General features: G+C 38.8%; 1 protein-coding gene across 1 annotated transcript; it reads left to right on the top strand.

The window, feature by feature from the left end:
* The first annotated feature begins 494 nt into the window (after positions 1 to 494).
* Positions 495 to 9,127, top strand: LOC145778592 (pyridoxal phosphate homeostasis protein-like). The gene is made up of 6 exons (XM_082590112.1): positions 495 to 1,744; positions 2,140 to 2,249; positions 3,170 to 3,313; positions 6,379 to 6,580; positions 7,184 to 7,425; positions 8,963 to 9,127. The coding sequence occupies exons 2-6, from the start codon at positions 2,151 to 2,153 to the stop codon at positions 9,047 to 9,049; spliced, it is 774 nt and encodes a 257-aa protein (XP_082446238.1). The 5' UTR covers positions 495 to 1,744; positions 2,140 to 2,150; the 3' UTR covers positions 9,050 to 9,127.
* The last annotated feature ends 2,834 nt before the right edge of the window (positions 9,128 to 11,961 follow it).

Here is an 11,961-nt window from a genome sequence, read left to right as displayed (position 1 = left end):
ATGCAGTAATATTGACGACCTTTTAAAGTACATGTAGTTCAAACAGAAATAGAAAATGTAATGATTAAAAATGTTGTGTGGTTGCTAAGTTTGTTAAGGTTAATGTTGTGTGGTTCGACAACATTTTTAATCATTTTCTAAAGTGAACTGCTGTAAATTTTACTGATACTATGAGCTAATAAGTTGTACTGAAGAGGGTTCAATACCCGAAATCGCGATCTGCAACAGATGAATATCAATGGGACTTTGTCATGAACATTGAATTTCCACCCAACATTTTCTATTTCTGTTTGAACTACATGTACTACTTTAAAAGGTCGTCAATATTACTGCATTCAATTTTTTTCACTAAATTTTGTAAATAATTTTGGATTTCCACTAAAAATAAATCTTCACAAGAATGCAAGAAAGCCTTTCTACGTTGTCTTTTTATTGCGTGTCCGTTTTGCTTAAATGTTGTTTTAGTTTGTGAATAAAAAATGACTTTGTATCAGTCTTTCTAATTGAAGAAGGAAATTTGTTCCATGTTTTCGCACCTGTGAATTCTATTGAATGCTGAGTAAGCGTTTTTGAGAAGTATGGACGATTAAATCGGAGGACATCTTCAATCTTTCGCAAGCCCAGCCTGGCAAGTAGTGTGTCTGAGCTGGTGTACTGGTTCTCTTGTGGTCTGATGTTGCAGATCCATCGTATCATTGCGTTGTCATTTCATTTAATTCTTCTCGGTATCTCTTTTGTCACAGCCCAGCATTCACTCGAAAACAACATCACACTCCTGACACAACTGTTGTAGACTCTGCCTCAGGCCTCGAAATTCATTTTTGTTGACGGCGTCTGAGCAGCTATCTCGGCAGACAAATTAAGTTTCATGGCGGACACACCAGTTTTAGCTTCGATTGTCATGCTTTATCACTTTATCTTGATAATTCTTCGCCATTTGAGAACTATAGCTATGGTTTAGAAGGCTTTTTAAAATTTTATCAAAGTCCCTCTGAAAGGCTTTCACCATACCAACAACGTGCGCTTGAAAAGTCAAAGCGCCGTGTAGCTGCTTAATATGCCGCATATCTGATTAACTTCCACCGAACGAGGTCGTGTGGCTGCTTACGTCACAATGCTCTGGGCACGAGTCGGAAAACTTCAGACACTAACGTTACTATTTTCTACTGTGCAAAGTTTCACTCGGCTTTTTTCTTTAGGTGTATTTTTGCGTGTCATGTGAGCGAAAATGAATTTTTCCTGGGCCTTTTCTTTCTTACTGTAATACCAAAACTTAACAAACTTTGCTGCATCTTACTGCAATAGCCTACTCGTATAATCTAATTTGGCAACCAATCTTTTCTTATCATTATTACTCGGAGATCAAAGCCAGACGTTGTGACGTAAGACTTGAACTAAGTTGTGCGTGATTAGTGTAGAAGTACCGGTACTCCCATCGATTCTTAGCGAATAATTTACCTTTGTTATGCTAATTCAATGTCACCAATTGTTGAAGCAACGTCAAAACAAAAGTTTTTCTGCTTCAATGGAAGCTAAGAGATACAGTATTCACATTTTCTAGATGCACGAGAAATTATATTCTCGCTACAATTGTTCATGCTATGCAATGGCGATTTGTATCGCTAGTTCCTACGTTATTTCTTGGCGGACAAGTATGACCGATCTAGATGGTACTTCCCGCGGACATCGCATGCTGTGAATTTCGAGGCCTGCTGCCTTTACTGAAAGGGGGATATCTTTGTTGGTGAGTATGGACAGTAGTTGTTTGAATTTAGCCCAAGCTGTCTTCACTTTGGTAGTGGAGTTGAGGACGGTACCTCCACCTGCACTGAGCATGTCACCTAAGTAACAGAAAGCGTCTACCACTTCTAACTTTCCATCATCTATTTGGATGTCAGTGATAGTTCTACCCTATATAGGCCGGGCTTCTGCACATCTTTTGCACTTGAAGGATGGGTCGGGTTTCGGACCTCCTCTGAGGCCACTGCACTTTTTGTGAACCCAGAGGAGGCAAGTGTTGCATTGGATGGAGTTTGTGCCTACACCGGCCCTACACACAGCACAAGGGTAGCGTCCTGAGTCATTCATTTTAATTGTTTAAATGTTTAAGTTTAAATGTTTAATTGTTTATTATCACAGGTGTAATCGAAATGAAATATAAAATAATGTCTGGAATGGCAATTGATGTTGCTGAAAACTTGGGAACTATTAAAAGTCGAGTTACTGAGGCTGTAAAGAAACGATCTTTAGTGAGTTTTTAAGATTATTTCTACGCTTCAGTAACAAATATAACTAAATTACATGACAATTTAGAGATTGTATGATTGATAAGTCAAAGCTTTGTTTGCTTTATTAACTTAACTTATGTATATCTTTCGTCAGAAGCAGATTTAAGTAAGACAAAACTTAAGAGGAACGTATTGTATTGCTCAAACAATCCAGTTTTGTTAAAAATTGGGAGCTGGTATACAAGTCTTTGTCATGGTCAAAAATATCACACCATTCATTGGAATTGACCAAAAATACAAGGTGAAACTACTTTACGTTTGCTTTACTGTTCATACACTTCACTCTATATGTCTTGGTTGATTCCAATCTTTGACATATATTCACGTCATGGCATTTATAGCCTAACCAGGACGGAGACTTGTACATCAGCTCCAAAAATTTTGTATCCAACAAACTGCAATAAGTTAATCAAGCAGTTAACAATTGAACTAAGTTGAACCAAAAAGAGATAACATGGGAAAATTGACTTGAACTGTAGATAATCCTTTGAAGTTTATTATTGAAGCAGACCTCTTTTTGTCCAAACTCAATTTGTTCACCTGTTCGAAAATAGGCTTATACACTGAAAGCAGAGTGCTCAGCGGTTGGAAATGATGTTGGAGAAGTACTTTGGTACTCACTCCTCTTGAGTTTAATATGCTAATGCCACCATTTAAAAAAGGTCTTTAGTGTGATCCGCACTCATTCCACCAGACCATTGAGGCGGTTAGGGAGGTATCTACATGCAATGTTGTAGATAAACATCTCATCGTAAAAATAAGAACCAGGTTTAAAGTATCACAAGGAGCTGATGGTCTGATTGTCATATTTTCAATTAAGGTATTATGATGTAGGAATATTTTTCCATTTTCGTTTTGTTTATAACTTTTCTTTTTGATAGCATTTACCTCAAAAAGATCCACTTTTGGTGGCGGTGAGCAAAACCAAGACACTGGAAGCAGTTCGGAAGGCTTATGATGCTGGGCAGCGACACTTTGGAGAAAATTATTTGAAAGAGTTGCTCACAAAGTCTGCAAATCCTGATGTAATTATTTCAACTATTGGTGATACCCATCCAGAACATTTCAACTTTTGTGATTTGTGTATTAAAGTGGACATTCAAGTACTAAACATAAACAGTAAAACACCTTTGGATTTGCATCTTACATCCTCATCAATTAATGTTCATGAGGCATGACAGTTTCCGTATAGTAACACCAAACTGATATAACATTTTAACATGCAATGTCGGATGGGTAATGGATATCAAAAGATTTTTATTCCATCGCACATTTTCAAGGAAATTGAAAGTTTGTTCTGCAATGGCAACTCGTTAACGAATGTCTGTATGAAGTCATGTCTCAGGCCTCGAAATATCCGGCGGTCATGGCGGACATGACCTCCGGAATGACCTCGAATGTCTGCCGAAGCCGGCTCATTGGTCGGTCATGAATGACCGCCGCAAAATTCTTGACAAAAATAGAGCTAATGCAGCAAAAATATATTTTAAATTTGAATTGTTACAATTGTTTGTTTAACGCGAACAAATACGGAGCTGAAGCAATAATAGTAGGGATGTGCCGATTACAGAATTTTTGCCGATGCCGATTCTTAAATATTTGCCGATTCCGATTCTTTGGTTAAATGATTAAAGCTGCTTTTAGTTGGCGCTCTACAAGTGGTTGCGATTTTGATACAAGTTGCTGCCTTTGAAATGTCTAAAAGCGTTCACTTTGTCGCCTGCTCTAGACAGCGTGATTTTTTACGGTAGTTCTTCGCTTCTTGCGCGCTACAAAGTGGTGATAGACACGCGTTTTATTTGTTGCGGAAATCAGTGAAAAAAGAAAAATCGCCATTGCTCACAGAGTGCAAAATCAACGTAGCTTAATGCAGTGTGCAAAATATTATCTTGTGCGGTTTGCAGTATTTTTCTCGCAGAATTCAAGAAGGTGCCTGAAACAACAAGATAAAAAGACTAGAGTGTAAAAGAAAATGAACGCAGCGGTATTGAATATACAAAAACCTTTAAAAAAGTAACACACCAGCCTTGCATTCAAAGTGCATCAATAGGCGAAAAAAGAAAAACATCTTGTGAAGAAATTAGTATTGTTTTCGAACGCAGAGTTGCAGCCAATCTTGTTGCTTAGCAAACACGTGAAGATTACCGGGTAGCTGGTTTGATTACGTTTGCGCAATCACACGATCGTTTGTTGAACGCATTAAGCGTAATAGGCCAATACTTGGAAGTTACTTCTCTCTGCTTAGTAAATTAACATTAAGCAACTTTCAGTGACTACGAATTTTACAACGATTAAACAATTATTGCAAAGAACATTTCTGCTTTTTAATATTCAAAATTAAAGGCACGTAAATTAAAATGCAATACCATCAACTTTTCTCCAGTTGCTGGAGTAAGTCTGTTCCGTTGAGGCGTAAACATATTGCCACCTGTGCTAAAAATTCGTTCGCTTTCGATCGACAATGGTGGTGACGAAAGCAATTTATTTGCAATGTTGCTCAGCTCAGGAAACATAGTATTATTTGCTTTCCACCAAATCATTTCTCTTCTTGCTGCGCTAAAAATGTCTGCATTAAGGTATATTCTACAGAACAAAGAAAACTCCCTAATTTTGACAAATGCCGACTAGAGCTGGGACAGCATTTGGCTGTAACATAGTCCGTTTCATGGGTTGAACAAACAATCAAGTGATTATTGCGCAAACGAGGTAATCTTTTTTCACGTGTTTACTAAGTGACAAGATTAATTCACTGCAATTCAGCGTCTGAAAAGATATAACTTGCAACTTCACACGTTGTTTTCCATTGACGCCCTTTGTTTTTTTTTCTAAAAGCGTTTTGAATCATTCAGACAGTTGTTCTCATTTTCTTTGCAGTTTATACCCCCTCGCTTTTTCTCTTAACTTGCTATTAGCGCCTCGCATACTGCAAGGTAATAACTATTACGTAATCCATTTCTCCTTTAACTTCTAACCGTTGTGTAATCATTCAACTTTTATATTATATCTGGTCTGACTTTCTCTTTGAACGTTTTTCGTCCTTTCAAAGAAAGAAAGTATTTTGATCTCGTGCCTACTAAACAAGAGTTTACAAAATGGCGGACAATCGTCATAATTTAGAGTTTTAGACTACCGCTCTCCGAATGCTAGTTGACGCTGATGCGGTTGTTCAAAGAAGCCGTTCTTTGATCGGTATTTCCACGCGCTCGCGCTACTTTTGATTAGGAAACTTTGATAAAGAATCGGCAATTTTTTCCGATGCCGATTCTCCAAAAATTGCCGATACCGCTTAATCGGCACATCTTTAAATAATAGTACAGGCAATTGCTTTAAAGATCACATTAAAGTGGCCTGGTTAACGAGCTGATGTCAAAAGTAGCCATTTTTACATCATTTCAATGCCTTGCAATGTTGCCTTGAAATAAAGTTGTCTGAACTTTTCGGCAGGATATATTGTATTATAATTTTAACAATGCGGATTATTGCGTTACATTGATCGTTTGTTAAAACGATACGTCACAGAGAAGCAAGTCTCAGCCGGGTTCCGCACGTGCTTAGGCGAATGTGGCGACCTTATTTACGCTGATTTCAATTGTGTTTATTGCGTCATTACACGACAGTCATTAACGCACTGATTTATTTGCAAGCAAACTGCTCCAGTACACTTCAGGGTCGGTTAATTAAGCCATCAACCATTGCAGAGTTATTCTGTTGTAGAAAATCTTCTTCTACAAACACGACTACTGTGGTGTGATTTTATGCAAAATCTACATGCAAAAAATATGTCCGGTTGAGATATTAAATGTCCGCTGAAAGGGCCAGTCTGGTAGGACATGCTTGACCGCCGGAAAAAAGTACAAATTTCGAGGCCTGATGTCTTGTATTTAATCATTGGGCACTGTATTTGAAACTTTCAGCTTTTTTTTAAAACTGTTTCTTTGAATTTGTAAGTGGAAATTTCTTTTTAAAATGTTATTTAAAACTTCATTTATTGATGTTATTAATTCTATTATTTTGTGGATGATTATCTACCGTACCCGTGGTACAGCAAACATCTCTTTCAAAGTAACATAACATGAAATTGCTTTCACAGATCGTAAAGCTTTGCCCAGATATAAAGTGGCACTACATTGGAATGTTTCAAACGAAGATGGCGTCGAGTTTGATGAAAGTCCATAACCTCCACATGGTGGAGACATTGAGTTCCAACTCGCAAGCTGACGCAATAAACTTGCGGTGGACCTCGACATCTCCACTTAAGGTTTTCATCCAAGTCAACACAAGCGGCGAAACAAGCAAGTCAAAGCTTCGTGCATTTTCACATTTGTTATCACTGTCGGCTTCAAGCTATCTAAACCAAACTGTTTAATTTTGTATGTCTTAATTTTGTTACAAGCAAATTGGTTAATTATATTGCATGTACGCACTTTGCAGCTGGGCTGTCAGTGCTGACATTTTAGCGGCATCTAATGGATGGAATATTTTTCTGGCAAAAAAACTTCAACAATCGGAAACTTCACTTTGTCAATCTCGGTAACCCGGCCTGCGTCAGCGGTTCAAATCCTCTACAAATATGCGAAACTGATTAAGCTCTGCAAGAAGCTTTCCCAATCCGAAGATAATGATTCAATCAAGTTTTTGTGAAATGAGCCTCCTGCCTTGACTGGCAGAAACATGATAAAACTTGTTGCAGACAACCTTTACCTTTGTAACCTGTCTGTGTGAGCACGGAATCTCTGCAAATGTTATATCAAACCTGCGTGAAAATTCCAGAATTGTTTTTAATGTTTTTAAAGTAAGTATGTTCCAGGATATGCAAAAGATAAATTTAAGTTTTGTCGAGGAATGCCCGTTTCCGAAGAAGCTTTCCGACAATCCAAACAAGCTTATTATTACAGGTAAAAGTGGCATTTCTCCTGACAACTGCGTTGACGTAGCCAATCATATCTATCAGAACTGTGTGAAGTTAAACTTATCCGGGTTGATGTCCATTGGGGCTCCCGGACATGATTACTCCAACGGACCTAACCCTGACTTCACTTTGTTGCGGGAGTGCCGTGAGAGAGTTTGCCAATCCCTCAGTCTTCCAGAAGAAGATCTGGAGCTTAGTATGGGCATGTCTTGTGACTTTGAAGAAGCCGTAAGTAATTTCATTTCTCTGTGGCATTTATAATAACGTGTAATCGACTTAATCAAGCAACTATGTATAGTTCCTCTATCTATGCATTGCTTGTTTTTCACTTAACTTTGGCTTGACGTCTGATACGCTCAGCTTGTGGCTCAGTGGATCGGACTCCCGCTACCCAGCAGATGATCGTGGTAGTTTTTACAGAGATGTGGGCCGATTAATTGGGGTTTATGAAGCGGTAAATAGGGCTTTGCGTAATTTGGGCTATTGAATATCGAGCTTCTGTCGCAAATTTACAACTTTTTTCGTTTCAAATATCCCCCAAAAAAAATTAAACAAACTGAAATAAGTGGGCCTCTAAATAACCGTGACTCCTCCCCCCTCCCCTTGGGGTACAAAGGGCGGTTAATACGGTCCTGCTACCCAAGACAACTCTTAAACAATAACATGTTTGCACTACACAATAACAACAACGCTAAAAATCAAAAAAAATTGAAAGTAGGGTGGCATGGCGAAATTCCCCCCCTTGCGTACGCCACTGGCCCAAAACAATTTATACCGAGTTTTATTTAAGTTGTTTGCCGAAGCAATTATCATGTGCAAGCTTTTTAAAAGAGAATATTTGCGTCTGGTGATTGCTTGGAGACCGCCAACATTTGTGACTTCTGCTCTGAACATTTTGGAGAACGTCTCTAACGTCTCTGTTACTCCGAACGCAAATTATAAACCAAAACCGTTTTTTTTATACTGTAACACTTGTACCTTTCCTATCCAATGTCATGAAGAAAAAAGCATCTTTTTAGATGAAAAAATCACTACTGCTTGGAAAAGAAAATTTTGTTTTGTTTGTTTGTTTATCTTTATCCTGCATTGCGGGAAAGCGGACTTGAGCGCTATGCATCGGTGTACGCCTTCCGACATACACCTGACCCACGCTGCAGCCGACGGCAATGTCTGTTTCCGATTGTCTACTGTACTTATGACTTAAATTTGGTACTACCCATTACTCGAAATCGATCACTAGGTAGAGGCAATTATCGTAAAGTTTTTTGCCCAGAGAAACAACAGCAAGTGCGGGTGGCTGGAGTCGAACATGCAGGCTCTCGACTGCGAGCCCAACGCGCTAACCACTCGGCCACGGCTGCCAAAATCATAGAAGTAGCTTACACAAAAATAACAACTGCGCCAAATACAGCTTAAATGTATTTATATGTTAATTCAGTGATATCATCTGGCAAAAAAACATACTTTGGCGCCTGTTTTTTCCAAGAATTTTAGATTCACACTCCAGTTCGACTCCTGAATATTCCCAAATTCCGACTCCTGTACACCTCTGTTCCAAACCCAGTGCAGCGCCTGATCTATTTATAAGATTGAATCACTCATCATGCAGTCAACTGTTTTTATGTTTTTTGGAAAATGTTGAGTAGTTTTTAATGCGTATGGCAGCCCACCGATACAACAAAGTAAATTCTTCCCCAGCTACGTTTGTGTCCGCATTGCAACCTGTGGAATATAAACAGGTGATCAGCATTAGTATCTTTTACAGATTGCTGCAGGGAGCACGGTTGTCCGCGTCGGTTCCAGCATCTTTGGAGCAAGAGATTACCCTAATGCCAAGAAAGAGGGCGGATAAATCTAACTTTGTGTTTCCTTGCATTATTGTACTTTGCAATATTTTATCTTCGTATCAATGCACAAATACAGTTTTAAATATTCAATTTATGTCAACATGTGTGCAGTGTTGTACGCGTCAATGAAATAAATTGACGGCGTCAGCGCGAATTGCCTAAAAACTTTACGGCGTAAAGTACTGCGTCAGCTCAAAGAAAGTGACGACGTCAGAGCTTATTTCTAGCGCTATTTTAGCCAGGGTCTCACAAAACGGAAGCATTTAAACCAAGTTTAAGCTAATAATAGCTATAAATAAAGAGCAGGTTTTATGTTTTAAGATTGTATTGTAATTAGCTGCTTAGCCTATTAGTTATTTCCTTGTAGAAACACACGCATTTCAAAACGTTTCTCTGACAATCTGCTGCGTTTGGGACGCATAATGTCCTTTCCAAGTGAAAACATGCGTTCCACAGCAGCGCTGGAATATTGGTGTGTTGTACTGTATTTCAAAAACAAGCCTTGAAAACGTTCACTCGGAAATGCATCACTGTTCCAAGCGTGCTGTGCAGGGATGGAGGAACCACGTGGGCCCTGGGCCCACCTACTTTATTTTCTGGGTGGGCCTGGCCCACCCACTTTTGAAAGCCAAATTTCTTTGAAAAAATAGCGAAAACGGCAAATTAGAGAAGGAGTTTCTAAAAAAAAGCTCTTCACTCATTTGATTACACAGGCCAACAAAGAAATTTTGGCTCAAAAGGTGAGAGTCATTTTAGAGTATTTCAGGGCCCCTGATTTCAAAAATGCACTTATTTTTTTCGAAACTACCAGGAATTGAATTTCGAACCAAGATTAGGCTACGTTCTTCCGTAACAAGAATAAAATTTTAAGCAGCTACTTTATTGAAGAACACAACTTTGTATTCTGTAATTATATAAATGGCCTTCGTACCTTGATTGGTGTTGCTCAGTAGCCTATAGTAGGCCTACCATAATGAAGAATTGCGTTTGTTCATCGATGGCTTTGTTTTGCTTATTCGTCTAGTTTGTTAAGCAAAACAATGTATGTATTTTGTTGTTTGTACTTAGTAGCTTAGTTAGTAGCCTAAGTCTGATACTGTTGAAGTCAACAAATATATTAAGGCAAAGCACAAGTTATATATTCTACATCTTAATTGTATCCTCAGGCTTGCTTCACGTCGTATTTTGATTGTTACTAGGCCAGTAAACGTTAAATAGCTGTTTGTTTGGGTTGTAATCAAGTGATTGGTTCCAAATAGCGCTTATGCAACTCAGAAATGTGCCTGGGATTACTTCTAGTTTTTTCTATGTAATAAACGACACGACGTTAAATCTATAGGGGCTCAAAACTGCAAAAAAATTGTTTTTGCTGTAGGCTACCTCAAAACCTAGAACCAATTCGAAAAAAACAAGTGTATTTTCGGAATCAGGGGCCTCGAAATACCCTAAAACGGCTGTCACATGCCGTGCTTTTTTCAAAAAAAAAATTTTTTGGCCTGTGTTATCTTTGATAGCTCAATGACGAAATCTAATCTTCAAACTTTTCTGTTGAGCCCACTGTTGATGGGCAGCACATGTGGGTGTGGTTGCGTGTGATTGGTGGAATAATGTATAAATCATTCTAATTGTTCTCTAAGGTTAAAACAATGATATCATTACATATTATGTAGTGCATGCACCTAGGCCTACTGTAAATTGCTGCAGATTATTTCTCCCAGGTTGGTATTATAACTGTGTGTGTATTTTGCCTTTTGATTTGTGTGAACATCGCCATATTTTGTACAGTGCTATAGAGAAATTTAACAATTTTGTAATTTGTTTGGGCAAATCGGGCCTAAAAACGGAAATTTTTTGCTGGTTGGCACAAAAGGCAATCATGAAAACACAATGTATAAACGATTGGAAGTATTAGGAATGCAACAATTTTATGGGGGGTCTGGGGGGAGAAGCCTTCCAGAAGTTTGATTGACTTTGACTGCTACGCCTTTGGGCCCACCTACTTTTAAAATGGTTCCTCCATCCCTGGTGATGGCTTAGCATAATAAATCTTTTAACGAGATCCACTGCAACAAAATTGCTCTTTTCAGGGGCATAGAGCTCTTGAAATAAAGTATTTTCAACCTCCGCGATGACATTAATTGATTTTTCGCTTTCTCTTATCCCTCGTTCTCGATAGGCTACTGCTCACGATATGAATGATCACCATTTGGCGAACTTCTTCCGCTTGTATTCCAAGTAGCCATTCCAACCAACGCGAAAGACGGTACGGTAATTTTGTTGAGTCGCGCTGACCAAAATACGTTGTGAAACGAGATAACAAAAAATGACGCATATAGCGCTTGACGCTTAAACTCGGCAAAATAGTTGACGGCTATCACTTCCGTCAATTAAAAAGAAAAATGACGCGCTAGCCTCAGCGTCAACAAAAAGATAACGCCGTCAACGTACAACACCGCATGTGTGGTTTGTGAAAAATTTGGTCAGCTGGATAGGCGTAAGCTATTCACTTTTGCAAGTGAGCTACCGTGCGCTTCGACGCAAGTTTCTTCTCTTAAAAGTAATAAAATCAATAGGTTTTTATGTGTGCCGTTTAACATGGTTGGGCCTACTTGTCCATATGGCCCAGTTTAACTCTCACAGTTAGTTGTTTGGCTTTGTAGAGCCAACTTTTTTTAAATGCACTCAAAAAGTTGTTGTAGCACCGACGCAGGCCCAGTCTCCGAGATTGACAGCGTGGATCTGCTTGCTGAAGTTAAGCAAATTATTCCATTTAGAGGGTGTCCATGAAAGAGTTGAAAGTTGTGGACTTTTCACTGAAACAATATAGACATGGGAGAGGTTGAGTCATTTCATGAAGACGTCGTTTATGAGCAGCCCCTTCACCCAAAATTAGGAAATGAAGCCCAGGTTGGTGACT

The sequence above is a fragment of the Aplidium turbinatum genome, chromosome 10 (assembly GCF_918807975.1).
Source record: "Aplidium turbinatum chromosome 10, kaAplTurb1.1, whole genome shotgun sequence".
In the NCBI taxonomy this organism is placed as follows: Eukaryota; Metazoa; Chordata; class Ascidiacea; order Aplousobranchia; family Polyclinidae; genus Aplidium; species Aplidium turbinatum.
The sequence above is the reverse complement of the archived record's forward strand: the minus strand, read 5'-3'. Positions and strand labels throughout refer to the sequence as shown.